Here is a 21,434-nt window from a genome sequence, read left to right on the forward strand (position 1 = left end):
ACAATAAAATGACCCTATAATGGTTCTGTTTGCAGTCATTCAGATGCGGAACCCTAAAAAATGATTTAAGGAACCCACTTTAAATTGAGTAAGGTATTCGTGTTAATGAAAAATATTTGAGCCACCTTCGTTACGCTGATCTAAGTGTATATATTAACTGTTTAACCTGAAATACATTAGCAGTGAACAGTTGTGACGTATTCATTCTCACCTAGTCATAAATGATCATCAGTTCACTGTATTCCAATGTTATGAATATTTAGGCGTTCTAAAGATTAACTGAGAGCTACCAGTAGAGCAAAATTTTCGCTTACCTGGTTTACTTTATTGTCAACAACGAGACGATAGACCATTGTAGCCAGTTGTTGAACACTTTCCTCAGGTCCTCGGATTTTGTATTAAATTCCCTTAGTTTTAGTCTGTACGTTATTTGCAAAAATAAACGAAGAGTTTCATTACTTTATTGTCTCGTGAAATATAATATTTATTTTAACTAGCACAACACATTTCCTCCAGTCAGAACCTATCTTTTCGTTTATGACCATTTAACGACAGTACTTGCAACTGAGTCTCACTTTCGACTGACTCGCATGCAGTCTACAGCGTGTCCGAGAAATTCCTAAATGCTGCAGCAGGGTTGATATTTCTGACTTGGAAATTAAGATGAACTATGAGCATGATGTACCTAGTCATTTATTATTTTTATTATCTTCTTTTCTTTCTCAGACCGTAGGTCTGGTTAAAAATGGAAAGTGACGCGGACTTTGATCAAGCGTGACTTCCTTTTAACTGTACGGTATATGTTACATTGCATTTAGGAACTTTCGGGTAATTGAACATGTATGAATAATTACAGATTTCTGTAGTTGCATATATACGTTTGGATGTAGCTGTATTGCATTGATGTACTGGTGGATATTGTGTGGTATTACTCCTGTAGTTGATAGTATAATTGGTATAATGTCAACTTTATCCTGATGCCACATGTCCTTGACTTCCTCAGCCAGTTGGATGTATTTTTCAATTTTTTCTCCTGTTTTCTTCTGTATATTTGTTGTATTGGGTATGGATATTTCGATTAGTTGTGTTAATTTCTTCTTTTTATTGGTGAGTATGATGTCAGGTTTGTTATGTGGTGTTGCTTTATCTGTTATAATGGTTCTGTTCCAGTATAATTTGTATTCATCATTCTCCAGCACATTTTGTGGTGCATACTTGTATGTGGGAACGTGTTGTTTTATTAGTTTATGTTGTATGGCAAGTTGCTGATGTATTATTTTTGCTACATTGTCATGTCTTCTGGGGTATTCTGTGTTTGCTAGTATTGTACATCCGCTTGTGATGTGATCTACTGTTTCTATTTGTTGTTTTCAAAGTCTGCATTTATCGGTTGTGGTATTGGGATCTTTAATAATATGCTTGCTGTAATATCTGGTGTTTATTGTTTGATCCTGTATTGCAATCATGAATCCTTCCGTCTCACTCTATATATTGCCTTTTCTTAGCCATGTGTTGGATGCGTCTTGATCGATGTGCGGCTGTGTTAGATGATACGGGTGCTTGCCATGTAGTGTTTTCTTTTTCTTTTTCTTTATTATTATTATTATTATTATTGCTATACTACAATTATTATTATTTTACACACTCCATTAAATTGTAAAATAGCACGTGTGAATAGTAATTTTAAGTGTTATCTTTAAAATATAAGATTGAAAAAGATAATACAACTCATACGGCTAATTTTGCAAATCCAGAAACAGAATACATCAAGACCTAACAGTCTGTTGAAATATCAGACTTATATCTGCATATACCAAATATGCAAAATACTAACGCGAATTCTGTACAGACGAATGGAAAAACTGGTAGAAGCTGACCTTGGGGAAGATCAGTTTGGATTCCGTAGAAATATGGGGACACGTAAGGCAATATTGACCCTACGACTTATTTTAGAAGCTAGATTAAGAAAAGGCAAACCTACGTTTCTAGCATTTGTAGACTTAGAGAAAGCTTTTGACAATGTTGACTGGAATACTCTCTTTCAAATTCTGAAGGTGGCAGGGGTAAAATACAGGGAGCGAAAGGCTATTTACAATTTGTACAGAAACCAGATGGCTGTTATAAAAGTCGAGGGGCATGAAAGGGAGGCAGTGGTTGGGAATGGAGTCTCAGGTTGTAGCTATTTGGGGAGCAAAATAACTGATGATGGTCGAAGTAGAGAGGATATAAAATGTAGACTGGCAATGGCAAGGAAAGCGTTTCTGAAGAAGAGAAGTTTGTTAACATCGAGTATAGATTTAAGTGTCAGGAGTGTAGCCGTGTATGGAAGTGAAACATGGACGATAACTAGTTTGAACAAGAAGGGAATAGAAGCTTTCGAAATGTGGTGCTACAGAAGAATGCTGAAGATTAGATGGGTAGATCACATAACTAATGAGGAGGTATTGAATAGGATTGGGGAGAACAGGAGTTTGTGGCACAACTTGACTAGAAGAAGGGATCGGTTGGTAGGACATGTTCTGAGGCATCAAGGGTCACCAATTTAGTATTGGAGGGCAGCGTGGAGGGTAAAAATCGTAGAGGGAGACCAAGAGATGACTACACGAAGCAGATTCAGAAGGATGTAGGCTGCAGTAGGTACTGGGAGATGAAGAAGCTTGCACAGGATAGAGTAGCGTGGAGAGCTGCATCAAACTAGTCTCAGGACTGAAGACCACAACAACAACATCTGCATATACAGATCTCTGAGTCCGCCTCCTTAGCTAAAGGATCAGCGTAGATGGTGCCACGCGAAGTAACCGGATTTCGATTCTCGGTACTGCCAAGGATTCTTCCTTGGGATGAAGACTGTTACGGGGCACACTCAGCCTCGTGATGCCAGTTGAGGAGCTACTTGACCGCGCAGTAGAGGCTCTGTGGTTTGCAAAGTCTACAAAACGGCCGGGAGAGCGGTGCGCTGACCACAACATGTACCTCCATACTGCACCCGCATGATGCCGTAAGGCAGGGGATGACACGGCGGCCGGCAGAAACTCCGTGGGCCCTCACGGTCTGGACGAGGAGCTCGTTCTTCTGTTTTTTGTTTTTTTGTTTTTTATTTTTATTTTTTTTACCGTTCTTTGTCTTATGATTATAAATCTCTTAGCCTTCTAGTATACATCCACGTTTTTCACTGTATAAAGTTGTAGTTGACACCAAAGGATTATCGTACAACTGAGAACCTTATTGAATTAGAAAAGTTGTGAGAATCTGTTAACTTAGGAAGTGTCTGGTATTAAGGGGCCATCATCTTCCTTTTTCAGTTATTTGCTTTCTGAAAATGTCCCTCTCTTTCGTTAAAATACTACAGGCTAAAAGTAGGTGGCCAGTAGCTTGACCTTCTCTGTTACGTGTGCACAGACCATCTCCAGTTATTCTGAAAATTTTATAATATACTTTCGGTTTCCCATGCGCTGTCAACATGGCTGTAAAGTACGGTGATGGTGACAGCTTAATCGTTAAACGTTGACCGATTGTAGGGAGATGCGGTTTTCTGTTTCCCCCATTTTTAGTTAATTGCCACTCAAACTCTGATTTGTTTCTAAACTCTTTTCTTAGTTTTTATCTTTTTTGCACTTACAGGTAACTCACATTAGCTTACTGTTTTCCGTGATGGGGCTGCTCTCTTAGCTACGTTATTAACTATGCCATTGGCCCACCCCTCTGTATGAGCACTGACACATCTGAAATTTACACGCCAGTTAGGCATCTGCAATCTCCTGATTTTGTATCAAATTTCTTCAACCAACAACTTTTGGTTTTTCATATTTCGTAACCAGCCGATTGTGTCGTGCTGTAAGTGCGAATCATTTTAGCTTTTGTAAATATGCAATAGATGGTTCATTGAAGCAAGCATCGAAAATACTCCAACAAAATGAGTTGTGTGTGACCCATTCCCCGAAGAATCTAGCTTGCTGCCGAGGACGTGCTTGGCGTCAGTACTCTTCCGTACTGAGTGTCTCCTATTGTCTCCTATTGTTAAACACCTAGAGCCCGTCTTACGTATAGCGACGCCAGGGCAGAGTGGATTCTTGGCTGCAGCCGCCCAGCTCCCATTACGACGATCTCCGCGTCGTTGCGACAAATTGCCCCGCGTCCATTCTGCCTAAAGATCGACTCTTGCCTTTGGCAAACTTCCCGCCTCAAGAGTATTCCTTTGTATCACGTTCAGCAATTGCGGTCTAGAACAAAACCCGGAAGTTGTCCAAAGAATTAAATTACTGCCGTTTCAAGCACAGGAATTTCTAGCGTTAAAAGTATTTTGTGCTAAATGAATACCATATTACGAATGACTTTCATATGGATACTCCATCTTCTTAAGATATTTGATATTTGTCTGACTTTTGCACTGAAACACCGTTCCATACGTGTGACTTGCAACATAAAACACCTTTCAGTTAAAAAACGTATTTCCTTAAGATATATCATTTACTCTAAATCCTTCATAGTCTAAATATATTCGGTTTACACACGAAATACGAAATCTTTATTGCACAACGTTTTGTGTGAGAAAAGCAGTCCATCAATTTTAAATTAAATAATGTCTAACTAAGACACAAATATCAAGCAATGCAAAATCCAGGATGGAATGTATAATATTATTATGAGAAGGAATTCTCCCCATCCTTGCTCTTTGTTGCGTGCATTAACGATTTCATTCTTATACACTAACAAATACTCCTCCACCCCCATCCTATCAAAAAAAATTGTTAACGTTAAAATATAAGGTTCTCGATTTTTTCTTCAAATCATTAATTCAATAAAAAGCGAAAAGGTGTTCTGAAAATGCTATTAAAGTCAAAACTATAACGCGCTGACTGATACAGAAATCGCAACATCTGTAAAATCCATCTACCTACAGATCAGGTCAGATCCATCTGGTAAATGTAAAAGATTTCAATATCATTACTGTGACGACATCCAATTTAAGATATAAAAGTAAAAGTTATTTTATCCATGGTACTACCGATAACGAGAACCGTTAATTTGTCTTCACTCCACAGCACGAAAGGACAGTGAAATACACATAGTTTTCGAGAAAGGTCCGCAGACTGTCGGTTCTTTTAAGTATTTATAAACTTTTTAAGTAAAACCCTAAAGAAACAAAATACGGAAAATCGACGCACTTTTATTTGTAAAATATGTAGTTTTATATCTAGACCATTGAATATATATAGTGTGTTACGGGTATAAGTGCAGATATAGCTATCGGTGACTGAGAAAGATGTACTGAACAACATGATATCAGTATTTACTTCATTTGAAGACTAAAAATTTTACAGTTTTTACAAGTCATATGTTTCTAGATAGTACCCCCAAGTACGTGTGACATGAGCTACCCATTAATGTTAATTTCCCACAGGGCAACAGGTCAGGTGTTGAAGTGTTGATTTGTAAACGCAAAATAATTAGCCTATACTCACAGGGGTAGCCCACATAGTGGCCCAGTTACAACTATGTAGAAGGCAACAGATTGTAAATTATATGATATGTTTATGGGAAGACTGTTCAGTGCAGAGAAATACAACCAACACAGTGGTGCGCGTACTTATTAAAAGTACCACATATATAAATATCTGCACTTACATTCTTTCATCTTGTTATTGAAATTGTAATTATTATCATTCTTTTTTTTTGGGTCATTAGTCTTCTGTCTGGTTTGATGTGGCCCTCCTCGAATTCCTCTCCTGTGCCAACCTCTTCATCTCAGAGTAGCACTTGCAACCTACGTCCTCAATTATCTACTGGATGTATTCCAATCTCTGTCTTCCTCTACAGTTTTTTCCCTCTGCAGCTCCCTCTAGTACCATGGAAGTCATTCCCTCATGTCGTAAGAGATGTCCTATCATCCTGTCCCTTCTCCTTATCAGTGTTTTCCACATATTCCTTTCCTCTCCGATTCTGCGCAGAACCTCCTCATTCCCTACCTTATCAGTCCATCTAATTTTCAACATTGGCCTGTAGCACCACATCTCAAATGCTTCGATTCTCTTCTGTTCCGGTTTTCCCACAGTCCATGTTTCACTACCATACAATGCTGTACTCCAGACGTACAATCTCGGAAATTTCTTCCTCAAATTAAGGCCCATCTTTGATACCAGCAGACTTCTCTTGGCCAGGAGTGCCCTTTTTTGCCATTGCTTGTCTGCTTTTGATGTCCTCCTTGCTCCGTCCGTCATTGGTTATTTTACTGCCTAGGTAGCAGAATTCCTTAATTTCATCTACATTTTCTAAAGCCAAACTGATCATCATCTAGCACATCCTCAAATTTCGTTTCCATTCTTCTGTATATTATTCTTGTCAGAAACGTGGATGCATGAGCTGTTAAGCTGATTGTGCGATAATTCTCGCACTTGTCAGCTCTTGCCGTCTTCGAAATTGTGTGGGTGGTATTTTTCCGAATGTCAAATCGTCTGTCGCCAGACTTATACATTCTACACACCAACGTGAATAGTCGTTTTGTTGCCTCTTCCCCCAATGGTTTTAGAAATTCTGATGGAATGTTATTATCTCTTCTACCTAATTTTATCTTAAGTTCTCCAAAGCTCTTTTAAATTCTGCTTCTAAAACTGGGTCCCCTATCTCGTCTAAATCGACTCCTATTTCTTCTTCATCACATCAGATAAATCTTCCTCAGAGGCTTTCAATGTATTCTTTCCACCTATCTGCTCCCTCTGCATTTAGGAGTGGAATCCGCGTTGTACTCTTAATGTTACCACACTTGCATTTAATGTCACCGAAGGTTGTTTTGACTTTCCTGTATACTGAGTCTGTCCTTCCGACAATCATTTCTTTTCCGATTTCTTCACATTTTTCATGCAGCCATTTCATCTTATCTTCCCTGCATTTCCTGTTTATTTCATTCCTCACCGACTTGCGTTTCTATATTCCTGAGTTTCCCGGAACATTTTTGTACTTCCTGCTTTCCTCGATCGAACGAAGTGTTTCTTCAGTTACCCATGGTTTCTTTGCAGTTACCTTATTTGTACCTATGTTTTTCTTTCCAACTTCTGTGATGGCCCTTTTTAGAGGTGTACACTCCTCTTCAACTGTACTGACTTGCGAGCTAACATCCAAAAGATGTTCGGGCTCACATGTGGTTCCTCTTCGTCGAAATGTCTTGGCTCAAACTCGTCTAGGGGTTGAACCGCACGTGTTGCATTACACACCCTAAATTAGACACTTGTGACCCTCTGGTTAAATTTTCTGGCTGATGGCAAGTTCACGAAATACAAAGTTAACATAACATATAATAACAGTAATAATAATATCGCAAACTAAATTAACGACCCATAAATGATGTAAGCCACGCTGTTGCAAATTGGTTAGAATAACGTTTATTCAGAAAACAAACGAATAGCGAAAGTGGTCGTATTTAGAGTTACTGTTACACTCGAGCGCATATCCATTGACACAGTTCGATCATTCACAGTCTCATGGCGAAATACAAGTTATCTACGCGAAAAGTTGAGTTCACACCAAGCGCGCTGCTGCTTACCGGTCAGAGACTAACTCCCGCGATACCACACAACCCGAAATTTTCTAAGTCGTTCCACTTCCTAGCTGCCTAAATAACGACTGTCCGCTTTCGCGTCTCAATCCGAACTGTTCCCTTTGGTGTCTCCAGCCGAACTGTTTGCTTTCGCGTCTGCACCCGCACTCCCTCTGCCCGTCACCGGCCGCGATTCCCGCGCGCCGAATATCCTCGCTCAACTGACTAGGGCACTTCCGTTTCCTGAAGCCGTCCATCTGATTGGCTACAGCTTATTCTACAGTATTTTACATTTTAACATATTTAAATAATCAAAGCATGGCCACTTTCACGTTCTAAATAATATATATCCATTACATAATAAACGTTAAATTCCTTTATATAAAACCAATAGCCGGCCGGAGTGACCGAGCGGTTCTAGGCGCTACAGCCTGTTACCGCGCGACCGCTACGGTCGCAGGTTCGAATCCTGCCTCGGGCATGGATGTGTGTGATGTCCTTAGGTTAGTTGCGTTTAAGTAGTTCTAAGTTCTAGGGGACTGATGACCACAGCAGTTAAGTCCCATAGTACTCAGAGCCGTAAAACCAATACAATTTCCTTCTTAGCTTTGAATGCCACGGCCAGTAGCCTTGCACCAATGTGCTTTCTGATAAACAAATAAAGAACAAAAGTAACTATTATGCACTAAACATTACAACAAATATTCTATTACCTAATGATTCAATAAGGTGTCATGCTGTCGTGGTTCAAAGTGTTTTGTGTGGAGGAAATGATGATCCGATGTTTAACTGTAAATACTTATAATTTAAATTTACTAAATCTTTTAAACAAATAAAGTTACAGAGTTGATATTTACAATGTTTGTCATTTTAATGATGCGCTTCTACATGAAACGTCGATCGTTAAGATCGCCCAAAGCGTTCAGATTTTAGCATTCAGATCTTTGTTACAAAACTTGTTAATTTCACTTTAACAGTAAATCCTAAACTGTTATAGATATGATCAATATTCAAGTTTTTTTGGGATCACCATGAAAATTTATGGAATGTATTGTTTCCCTTTATGGCCGATCTTAGGTCTGCCATATTTATCATTGCTACCTCTCCTTGGCCACAAATGGCTTCTACTTGGTTTCTCTATGACGTAGGTTCTCGTCTGTCTCACTCGCACACTACAGCGCTTAGGCCTCAATAGACAATAGACGCCTGTTAGTTTCCCCATCTCGTGGTGAATCTGCGCCCTTTGTGGTACGCGGTCCTGGACGACAGGGTTCGTTACACAATTCCTGTAGGCTGACTCTTTCGGCCTTATGTTTAAATGAGAGCGCAATGCTCGTTAACTCACAGCCTACTGAGCTATTCCTTATTGCTGTATCTATAGCCTTAATGAACTTCAAGCGTAACTCGTCATTCATTAGTACTTCTGTATCCCACTTCTTTGTGTACTGATTCTTCTTGACTAATGTCTTAAGCTTCAGCCTACTCTTCATCACCACTATATTGTTATCTGAGTCTATATCTGCTCTTGGGTACGCCTTACAATACAGTATCTCATTTCGGAATCTCTCTCTGACCATGATGTAATCTCCAGAATGAGATTTTCACTCTGCAGCGGAGTGTGCGCTGATATGAAACTTCCTGGCAGATTAAAACTGTGTGCCGGACCGAGACTCGAACTCGGGACCTTTGCCTTTCGCGGGCAAGTGCTCTACCAGTTGGGCTAACCATGCACGACTCACGACCCGTCCTCAGAGCTTTACTTCTGCCAGTACCTCGTCTCCTACTTTCCAAACTTTACAGAAGCTCTCCTGCGAACCTACAGAACTAGCACTCCTTAAAGAAAGGAGCTTCTGTAAAGTTTGGAAAGCAGGAGACGAGGTACTGGCAGAAGTAAAGCTGTGAGTAGGGGTCCTGAGTCGTGCTTGGGTAGCTCAGATGCTAGAGCACTTGCCCGCGGAAGGTAAAAGTCCCGAGTTCGAGTCTCGGTCAGGCACACAGTTTTAATCTGCCAGGAAGTTTCATAATGTAATCTAACTGAAATCTTCCCGTATCATTCGGCCTTTTCCAAGTACACCTCTTCCTGTTGTGATTCTTGAACAGATTATTCGCTATTACTAGCTGAAACATGTTACAGAACTCAATTAGTCTTTCTCCTCTCTCATTCCTTGTCCCAAGCCCATATTCTCCTGTAACCTTTTCTTCTACTCCTTCCCTGCAATTGCATTCCAATCTCCCATGACTGTTAGATTTTTGTCTCCCCTTACGTACTGTATTACCCTTTCAATATGCTCATATACTCTATATCTTTATCTTCAGCTTGCGACGTCGGCCTATACACATGAACTATCGTTGTCGGAGTTGTTTTGCTGTCGATTCTAATAAGAACAATCCTATCACTGACTGTTCACAGTAACACAATCTCTGTCCTGCCTTCCTGTTCATAACGAATCCTACTCCCGTTATACCAAAATCTGCTGCTGTTGATATTACCCTATACTCATCTGAACAGAAATCCTTGTCTTCTTTCCATTTCACTTCACTGACCCTACTATATCTAGATTGAGCCTTTGCATTTCCCTTTTCAGGTTTTCTAGTTTCTCTACCAAGTTCAAGCTTCTGACATTCCACGCCCCGATTCGTAGAACGTTATCCTCTCGTTTTTTATTCAGTCTTTTTCTCATGGTCACCTCCCCCTTGGCAGTCCCCTCCCGGAGATCCGAATGGGGGACTAGTCCGAAATCTTTCTCCAATGGAGAGTTCATGATGACACTTTTCAATTACAGCCCACATGTCCTGTGGATACACGTTACATGTCTTTAATGCAGTGGTTTCCATTGCCTTCTGTATCCTCATACCGTTAATCACCGCTGATTCGTCCGCCTTTAGGGGCAATTTCCCACCCCTAGGGCAAGAGAGTGCCCTGAACCTCTGTCTGATTAGCCACCCTTTTTGACAAGGCCGTTGCCAGAACGAGGGTGACTTCTTATGCCGGAAGTCTTTGACCACCAATGCTGATTATTAATCAAAATTTAAACGGTGGCGGGATTCGAACCCGGGACCGAGGACGTTTTGATTACTAATCGAAGACGCTACCCCCCTTTTTTTAAAATTTCATTCTGTTTGTTATTTGTTCGGCGTATTTATTCGGAGCGGACGTCCCATGACACCCGTTTAAGTTCGTTGTTGATTCATTTGCTCAGTTTTTTTATTACAGAGGGCGACTAACCCTCTGACCGAACACGCTGAGCTATCGTTCCGGCTCCCCTAGACTACGGGTGACTCATACAGCACAACAGCAGAGATCTCGCGAACGTTTTTATTCTAGTGTATTAAAAAAAATGGTTCAAATGGCTCTGTGCACTATGGGACTCAACTGCTGAGGTCATCAGTCCCCTAGAACTTAGAACTACTTAAACCTAACTAACCTAAGGACATCACACACACCCATGCCCGAGGCAGAATTCGAACCTGCGACCGTAGCGGTCACGTGGTTCCAGACTGTAGCGCCTAGAACCGCTCGGCCACCCCGGCCGGCTCTAGTGTAATAGTAAAAGTATTAAGGATACAATTTCCCCTCTTATGAACTTGTTTGATATCGATTATAATGTTTACTCTGAACCAAACCGTAATTATTTTCCCCCTTAGATTTGGTTCTATGTCAGTTACTATACTTCCCACTCTTACCCTATTTAAAAATCGTGTCGTGTTTTGTTGTTGGGCTCGATGGATGTCATGCATAGAAATAACCAAAAGTTTCAATGTTGAGTCTACATTCACATATTTTAATCGTGATGTTCGCTATAATGTTGACTGCGGCAGAAAAGTGTAACCCAAAATTTGAAATTACCCTAGCAGCCTGCTGAGTAATTTTGTTTTATGCAAATGTTGCCTGTAATAAAGATTTTTCGTCGTATTCTGTATAATTTTCACTGAAGCTCCAAAGAAACTGGTATAGCCATGCGTATTCAAATACAAATATATGTAAACAGGCAGAATACGGAGTTGCGGTCAGCAACGCCTATATAAGACAACAAGTGTCTGCCGCAACTGTTAGATCGGTTATTGCTGCTACAGTGGAAGATTTAAGTGTGTTTGAACGTGGTGTTATAGTCGGCACACGAGCAGTGGGACACAGCGTCTCCGAGGTAGCGATGAAGTGGGGATTTTCCCGTACGACCATTTCACGAGTGGACCGTGAACATCAGGAATCCGGAAAAACATCAAATCTCCAACATCACTGCAAGAACGGGACCAATGACGACTGAAGAGTACCGTTCAACGTGACAGAAGTGCAACTCTTTCGCAAATGCTGGGCAATCAACAAGCGTCAGCGTGCGCACCGTTCAACGCATCATCGATATGGGCTTTCGGAGCCGAAGGCCCACTCGTGTACCCTTGATGACTGCACAACACAAAGCTTTACGCCTCGCCTGGACCCATCAATACTGACATTGGACTGTTGGTGACTGGAAACACGTTGCCTGGTCGGACGAGTCACGTTTCAAATTGTATCGGGCGGATGGACGTGTACTGGTATGGAGGCAACCTCATGAGTCCATGGACCCTGCATGTCACCAGGGGACTGTTGAAGGTGGTGGAGGCTCTGTAATTGTGTGGGACGTGTGCAGTTGGAGTGATATGGGATTCCCTGATGCGGCTAGATATGTCTAGATACGACTCTGACAGGGGACTCATACGTAAACGTCAGTTCACCTGCATCCATTCATATCCATTGTGCGTTTCGACGCACTTAGTTGATTCCAGCAGGACAATGCGACTCCCCACACGTGCAGAATTGCTACATAGTGGTTCCAGGAACACTCTTTTGAGTTTAAACAATTCCGCTGGCCACAGAACTCCCCAGATACGAACATTATTAAGCATATCTGGGATGCCTTGGAACGTGCTGTTCAGAAGAGATCGTCACCCCCTCGTTCCCTCATGGATTTATTGACAACCCAGCAGGATTTATGGTGTCAGTTCCCTCCAGCATTACTTCAGACACTAGTCAAGTACGGTACGTGTCACATCGTGTTGCGGCACTTCTGCATGCTCGCGGGGACCCTACACGATATTAGGCAGGTGTTTCAGTTTCTTTGGCCCTTCAGTGTGTTTCAGTATAGGGTACCGAATCATTACTTACATGCTAATGTGGAAAATGTATTTGAAAAGCGAAACAAGACAAGACTCGTTAATTTATGTGGCAGCTTAATTCTCCTCTTAACTTCTCTTGTATCTCATTCTGACGAGAACTTTTTTAGAATTTCCTGATGCCTTAACTCTGACGTGTGCGTATGAGAGACGTGCATGCCGGACACGATAAACAGCGCCGTCTGCGAGGCTGCGGATTAAATTTAAACTGGCACGCAGCGTAATTGCAGCTGGCAGAAAACTAACCACCTAAATTTACCTCTAATTGAATCGCTTTCATGAGTCACGATACGCGAAGAAGCGGCTGGCACCTGTGCCATGCTGGACTCCCAGAAATAGGCCAGAATTCAGATAGCGTCCCCGTTCTAAACGAGTAACGGCACAATCTACCATGATGAACCGTTGGGTACGAAATGCGCGCGCACACACAGACTTATTCTAGTAGTGTAATCAGACAAGCGTTTGTTACCGAGATAGGAAAGCGACTCAAACTCGTAGTGAATAAGTACGCAGGTTGAAGATATGGCTTCACACAATGGTCGTCCATATGGTTTCCCAATCCGAATCTGTGGAAAAAATATTTGGGTCAACATTTCTAAAACTCTAATTCCTCCCTCTCAGACCCCCACCCTAAGGGGAGAGAGGGAGAGTTTTAGTTTTAACGAACCAAAATTTACGAAGTAAATAAGTATTTTTATTTATCCGTAACCATTTTCCATATAAAAAGGAGAACATGGATTTTCTTGAATTACAGTGCCAACTACCAAGAACCAAAACAAATGTTTAAGACAAAATGTGCGTAGTTTTTTATGTAGAAGCTGGTTCTGGAATAAAGAATGGGGGTCCCCATTTGAAATTTTAAAGATGCCGCCCGCCCCATCCCCGGGGGGCTGGGGTGACGGGATAATTTTAGCACCAGGAGATGTCTCCCTCGAAAATAATCAACTTTGGATTCTACACATTTTTGCGTGTGAAGCATATTTCTCGAGTTATTCTGGTTTGTCAACTTAAAATTTGCTCCCTGCTATAGCACATGTGTTTAAAACATGTGTTGCTGTCAGAAACCGGTAGTCTGAGGACCAAGCATTTTTTGATCGTAAACGCCAGCCAGAGTGGCCGAGCAGATCTAGGCGCTACAGTCTGGAACCGCGCGACCGCTACGGTCGCAGGTTCGAGTCCTGCCTCGGGCATGGATGCGTGTGATGTCCTTAGGTTAGTTAGGTTTAAGTAGTTCTAAGTTCTAGGGGACTGATGACCTCAGAAGTTAAGTCCCATAGTGCTCAGAGCCATTTGAACCATTTTTGATCATAAACGGAAATAAATAAATTTATTCTACTGTAGTTTTGTATCTCATGCCTAATAACTGGCTTCGCCTTTAATCATGTCTCTTCCTGAAAGGTGCAGTATCTGTGCGAGTACAGGACGTAAACGAAAGCGGTAACATACGGAAGTTTCGGTCGGAAGCGTGCACGGATGGCCGAAGCGCTCAAGGCGATTGCTCGCGTCAAGCGGAATATCCGGGTTCGAGCCCCGGCCGGCGCAGATTTCCATTGTCACCAATGCATAGTGGAGCCAAAGTTTAGGCATATTCACAAATACGAATATGATTCTGGTATGTAGAAAGTGGCTGGTTTCTGAATTTCTTCGAGTAATAAAAGCCTTCATCACTGTCAGAGATGGCTGTGTCGAAAGTGACGGCTGTGTGGTGTTGCAGGTACCTGGTGGCTTCACGCGACCTCCAGCCTGGAGACCTGGTGATGAGGGAGAAGGCTCTCGTGGTCGGCCCCTGCCACGACTCGCCGCCACTCTGCCTCGGCTGCTACAAGAGGTTCGACGCCGAAAACCGCGGAGACTACAGGTAAACACACGTTGTTTCCATTAGCACAGCGCTCTACACTCTCGGCGACCGTGCAGGCTGAGTATTGGCTGAAAGAAAGAGTAGGGCACCCAGAAGGAGGGCAGGAAACGAAATGAAACTTTACAGGTTGCAAGACTGTGCGATATTCATTCAGTGATTACTTCACAAAGAACTTGGCAGTATGAGTCCACTTACTATTGTCACTTTGCGACCCCCCCCGGCATGGATACGTGCACTGATTCGCTTGGGAAGTGTGTCATAAACTAGGGCTGTTGATACGAGGGCTGCTCGGAAAGAAAGGTCCGATCAGTCGCGAAATGAAAACCACATTGAAAATTGAAAATTTTTTACTCGCAACAGTTAGCCACACCTTCCAGCTACCTCTCTAAATAGTCGCTGGTCCGACTTAGACATTACTCGTGACGTTGTACAAACTTTCCAGTACCCTCGTCACAGAAAGCAGGTGTCTGTACTTTCCGCCTATTCTCTACGCTGGTCTGTCTTACGTTGACTGTGCCAAACGTTGTCTTCGTAGCCGGCGGTTCCTGTGAGCAGAGATGAACAACGATGGGAGCCAGTTAAGAGCTGTATTGTTGGTGACCAAACACTTCCCACCGAAAACGCTGCTGGAGCGTCTTCACTGTCCCTGCGAATGCGGCTGAAAATTGTCTTGAAGAAAGAAACGCATGACATTTATGTTACGTGGGCTGCATAGCTTCAGGCGAAATCTCTCACCAAATCGACATACTTGGCGGGAGACACTGTTGTTTTAGGCAGTTTTACGTGATCACTTTGCGCTCTGAACTGATTAGAACGACGTGAAGCGATCGATGGGCACACTAGAGACACTGCCCAACACATCTGCGCAAAGTTCCATCGGATTTTCACAGTGGTTTCCATTTTTCCCATAATCGGACCTGTCTTTCCGAATACGCCTCGAACGGTATCGATATACAGATATATCCATATTTTCAAGCTTATGTCCGTGTTAACAGGCGATATATTTGACTCAATATATCAGTATCGAAACAGCAATGCCGAGCGCTGATATTTTTATTTTATATTTTTCCCCAATTTGAAATTGCAGTAGAACATTATTTTACTTTCACTATCTGAACGAATCATACTACTTTTTGAGCTTCCATCACGTCCAGTCTTTCTCTTGGACTGTGTGAAGCAAGTATACATACAGTAGCTGGCACAAAGAAGAAGTCCGATTGCCCTGGGAGGAGGGGGGGGGGGGGGGGCAGTGTGAATGGAATAACAAGTTTCCGACATGAAGAAATAACACACTAGTTGCGTTAAAAATTGTTTTCTTCAAAAACACTTGCTGAAAATGATGGACGAAACTCTAAATGACAAGATTGGCTTTTGTGGTGGGTGGAGACGTGTAAAGGGTAAATGCTGACCTAATCGGTGCTCGGCGCTACCAACAGAAACTGCAACGTTTAACTTCGCCACGCAATTTTGACACTACAGCTGCAAGGTCGCTGACGTTTGCAGAAAGGAAAAAAGAAGTGAGTCGACATGAAATGTTCCAGACAAATCCGATTTGTGGCAACCGAAGGACGGACCCATCGCACCCCTTTTATTGTGCCACTTACCTGCACTTACCATTGTTAGCAAAGTGGTTGTCGCCAAGCGTTGAATATGCATAGTTTTCTTTCAATTCTTGCTCTACGGGCGATAAGTAAGCCCCTATCTAATTGATGTATACAATATATAATAATAAATCAGTACTTTAATATAAAGCTCTAAAACCGGTCCCAGTAGTGTATTTACAATGTGCAGCCGATATTTTTATAGATCGGTGCATTGATATTTTATCCGTCGAGTATCGATATATTTTCTAGACATATCGAGAGCCGATGGTGGTACCTTTTTAAATATCGATATATCGGATACCCGATAATTTTAAAAATAAACAATTCTATCATAAACCCATAGTGTCCTCTTCTGAGGCAAGCTGGGTTACAGTTCTAACTGGTCCTGCATAACCGAGACGAAATTGACATCCTAGCTTCTGAAGGGTTGTGTTTTACGAGAGGTGTAGGAGTGGACCCAGAATTGAACCCTGTGGGACTCTGTGATTACTATCCAGTCACTAAAATTTCCCCTGCTTCCAACGCTGAATTATTCAGCACTATATTTTGCATTCTGTATGTCAAGTATAATTCAGGTTAGTTGTTTGTAAAGCCAACGATTCCCTAACAAGGGAATGGTCAGACTTGTCATGCCGAAACATGTATTGCTATTTTTAGCACTGTTATTTAACTGTGCAAAAGGTCCGTATGCAAAATTGTAGCTGCTGACATGAACTGGAAGTCATCTAAAAACATCACGAACATGGCTGTGCTTCCTGCTTGGCGCTTGTAATGACGACTGAACCCCCCCCCCCCCCCCCCGGGAAATGGCGAGGTGCGAGCGTTGTGCGCATGGTCGGGAAGTGCGGCCGTCTTATCGCGGCGTTCACTAAAGAGAAATATCGCTGCACGGTTTTGGTGGAAAGGGGAAACGAATGTTTGTTTCTGTGGGATGCACGTCCTTTTAATTTCTGGTACGTATTTCGAAACATACCGTCCTGAAACTGGTTAGAGATGTGAGAGATGTTCATCTATACTCCACATGCCACTTTACGGTGAACATTCAATCTCCCCTCACAGGTGATGGCGAACCCTGTAAATGTTTTTCTGCTTGCCATGGAGATATACCACAGACGCCAAATGAAGCAGTCAACAGAAAACGCGCGTGAAGTATATGTGTTGTGCGACACGGTTGTTAAACTTCTAGACGAGCATGTAAATGGCGCAGATATGAGGCTAGAAACAACTGAAACACTCGATATTGCAGACTGTGAATCTACAGACGGCGAAGACACGGACGAAAGTTGCACGCTTGAAGACTCTTTGAGTGATAGTGCCACGTACCATCATGAATTATCTCCGAAAGTAACACCAGCAACTACAATTACCTTATCAGACAAAGAAAAAGCGGTGACGTACTGGTTGAACGAAAGTGGTAAGAAACGCCTACGTGTCAGTACTGTTCTAAGTATCGCTTTGTCCGTTCTGAACGTGAATTGTACAGATGGAAAAAGGAAGTCGCTGGACGACGTAAGAGTCGACTGGAAATTGCGACGGAGATAAATGCGCGACTTTTTGAGCTATTTACCGATGCCAGACAACAGTCATTTAGTGTCAGCGATACAACTTCGCGTGATTGGGCGTCAGAGATTGCCAACGCGATAGGCGCTAAAGAATTTACAGCTTCTCAAAGTTGGATTAGTCGCTTCAAAAGTTCACATAAAATTGCGGCAAGAAAAATAACAAAATTTGTATCGAGAAACAGGTCGGAAAATGAAGTGACACAAATCGAAATGATAGAAGCTTTTCTTACGAATGCAAAAAATAAGATCGCTAGTTTCAGTGAATCGTACGTGTACAATGCAGATCAGTCAGGTTTTCAAAAAGAAATGCGTGTGAAAAGAACACTGTCATTCAAAGGGGAAAAACATATTGAGGCGATTGCGCAGTCCACGACTGCACTCACCCATTCATACACTATAATGCCCATAATTAGTCTGGATGGTTCATTGCTGCCTAAATTATATGTGTGTCTTCAAGAACCAACTGGACGTTTTGCACCACGTGTCAAAATAACAATGTTCTACGCAAACAATCTTGTGGTAGACGCATCGAAGTCTGGAAAAATGGGAAATGAAAACGTTACACTTTTCATGCGTCATGCTTTTCTGCCGTTCTGCGGGAACAAATCTCTTCTCCTTCTAGATTCGTGGTCAGGTCATAAAAGGTCTGATTCATTAAAAGCTGTATTTCGAGCCCACCCTGACAAAGAAGTAGAGATACTTGAGATTTCACCCGGCACGACGAACGTAATTCAACCTTTAGACAGAGAATTTTTCCGTCAGTGGAAAGCATTTTACAGAAAACTAACAGAGAAAATTATTGTGTGCAGATCACTACAATTGCCTGTCTATCACCGTGACAATATTCTCAAGCTGCAATCAGTAGTACATTATCAATTTTCCTCCCCACGGTTTCAGAATTTGATTAAATATGCGTGGCACTCCTCGAAATATACTGATACTAGGCCTGATTCATTCCTAACATCAGCCCAGTTTTGTCTAGGGACATCTAACAACGTCTGCGATTCGCAGGGCTGTCATATGTCGTCTTTGCTTGCATGTTCTTGGTGCACAAAAAACCTATGTTTTGAACATTGTATCAATATTTCGCATTTTTGCGGTAATTACAGGAAATAAAATTTGGACGTATATTTATTTGTGTCTATTTCATAGTTATTTGGAAAGAATGTTGTAGATAACATATCAGCCATATTTGTCAACGAATTTTTAATTATCATACGATCGCTTTCACTGGGGGAATCAGCTCTCTCACTGCTGTGGCAAGAGAGCAGCGCGTAGCTAACGCCACCTTGTCCCTAGATGGCGTTGGTATAACGTAGCGAGAGGGGTCAGGGCTGTACAAGAGGCAGTTATAAGCGCGGAAATCATCCGACAATAACGTCTTACTTCATAAAATTGTTTACAGACTTCCAGGTCATGTCAGCAGCTAAAATTCTGCATACAGACTTTTTGCAATGTTAACTCACGGTGGTAAAAAAGGCAACACACGTTTCGGCATGACAAGTCTGACCACTCCCTTGTAAGACTTAAGTTTTGCTGACAGAGTAATATGGTGCAAAACCAAAAAATACCAGCAGGCGATCTTTCATTGAACTTGTGTTCCGGCCCTAGTGCCTCCGTCGCCGACAGTGCTTTAAGCCTTAAGGGGCTCCGGAACGCCCTATACTTGCAATGTTAAAATAACGCTTATAAATTACATCTTTCCTCACAAAGTATTTGAGGTAGGAAGTTGAACTTTTTACAGATTATTTATTGGAATATGGGCTACAACTTAACACAGGGATTTTACAAAATTTTAGTTCAGTTATTAAAGATGATTTTTTTCTCAATTGTAATGAAAATTCACAACATTTTTTTGCAATTTTTTATTTATATATTCAAAAGTATACAGTTTTTTGGAAAAAGGCTGTGTTAAATTATGCAGAAGGTACTGTGTAACATTTACTGAAAGTTTGAAAGAAATATGTTTGGAAGATCGTTAGAAAACATGTAATTAGTATGAGAAAATAAACGTTTTGGGAATCGAGCGACAAAGATAGGATTAGCTTTTTAGTGCATTCCAGGTCCATAGGATGGATTATCTTCATCCTCTGCAAACTCCTCCTCCAGCTTCCTCTTGTTCCTCCTCCTGTTTACTCTTGCTTGTATTTCTAGACTCTTTACAGCCCTGTCTGCAGCCCGAAGGCGTTCCTTGTCTAAAGCAAGCATCGCTCGTTGTTGTGTTCGTAGATTTTGCTACCATTTTCTTCAGTTGCAGTTACTGCAACACTGTTCCAAAAGGTGGTCATGTATGAACACTTATCACATTTCAGTTGTATTTCACTAGCAAGTTCTGCGTGCTTTATTATGGAGAGTTCCAGACCAACTTCATTACAATGAATACATCTTACACAGTTTGAAAAAATTCCTTTGAGAACCGACATATCAAATACTTCATTCACATCCGATTCGCCCATAAAACATTCATAGTTTTCACTCATTGAACCAAGCTTCTTCTGTGAAGTATTTTCTTTCCCACTTTGACTGCTATGGGCAGGTGTACTTGAGAGGTTAGGTTCACTCACTTGGTTATCGTCTTTATTGTTTACAGTAATAACACATACCTTTGGCTTTCCAACATTTCTCCTTTTCTTAAAAGCCTTCAGAGGATTTCTAATAACTTTACTTTTACTCATTATTATACTTCAACAAAACAGAGACTCAAGAAACAGAATTAATTACGAATATTTTCGAGATAACGACAGAGTAAATAAACATGAAACAATCGACAATCACACCAGCGATATATATTGAACCATCGCAGGTTAGCCACAACACATACTTTATCTCACATCACTAAAATGTACCTGATGAACACGGACGTTAATAATAACACCATTTGACAGCAGTTTAACATCGCCACAGTGGGTCACGCCCATGTAGAACAGATTTCAAAAAAAAAATTAAAATAGTTGTAGTCTTCGGAATTGAATAAATTATATATCTATTAAAAGGTAATAGTCTGCAGATTCAGAAAACGAAAAAAAGTAAAAATTGAACTTTTCATGATTTTGAGTCTTTCCGGAGCCCCTTAACCACCCTCCGTGCCCTCACTGTTCTGGGCTGCGACGGCGCAGGTGCCCCGGATGCGCGTGGCCGCTGTGCGGGCCGCAGTGCGGCGGCCGCGGCCAGGAGCTGGGCCACAGCGCGGCAGAGTGCGCCGCCATGTCGGCGCACGGCACGGCGCGCCGGCTGCCGGCGCCGCTGGCGTCGCCGGGCGCGCGCCTCTACTACGGCGCCGTCGCGGCGCTGCGCTGCCTGCTGCTCAAGGCGGCGGCGCCGGCGCGCTGGCGCACGCTGCTCACCATGGAGGCGCACAACGAGCTGCGCAGGCGCATCCCCAGCCTGTGGCGCCGCAACCAGGAGCTCGTCGTCGACACCATCCGCTCGCTCTGGGGCATGGACCACTTCTCCGAGGACGAGATACACACCGTCTGCGGCATACTAGAGGTGCGATACATCTGGAAAGAACTGAAAGGCTTGTAACGAGACTCTCTGCAGCAGAATGTAGGCAGTTACGGAACTTACTAACAGAATGAAACGGCTTGAAAAATCCATACATCTAACTACGCCCCCAATCTAGAGTTTTAGATTCATTCTGACGGCCTTTACATCGCTCCTCCCTACCCTATCCGTAATCCTGTCTTCCAGTCATGTCCAGAAGGGTATGTGCTCCCGGCGAAAGAGTG

General features: G+C 42.2%; 1 protein-coding gene across 1 annotated transcript in view; it reads left to right on the plus strand.

Moving 5' to 3' along the window:
- The window catches only part of LOC126456862 (SET domain-containing protein SmydA-8-like), a 283,466-nt gene that overhangs the window by 208,903 nt on the left and 53,129 nt on the right, over positions 1 to 21,434 (plus strand). The window contains exons 3-4 of the mRNA XM_050092678.1: positions 14,397 to 14,540; positions 20,823 to 21,195. Coding sequence (XP_049948635.1) covers positions 14,397 to 14,540; positions 20,823 to 21,195 — 517 coding nt within the window. The remainder of the gene's footprint in view (positions 1 to 14,396; positions 14,541 to 20,822; positions 21,196 to 21,434) is intronic.

Source organism: Schistocerca serialis, chromosome 2 (assembly GCF_023864345.2).
Source record: "Schistocerca serialis cubense isolate TAMUIC-IGC-003099 chromosome 2, iqSchSeri2.2, whole genome shotgun sequence".
NCBI lineage: Eukaryota > Metazoa > Arthropoda > Insecta > Orthoptera > Acrididae > Schistocerca > Schistocerca serialis.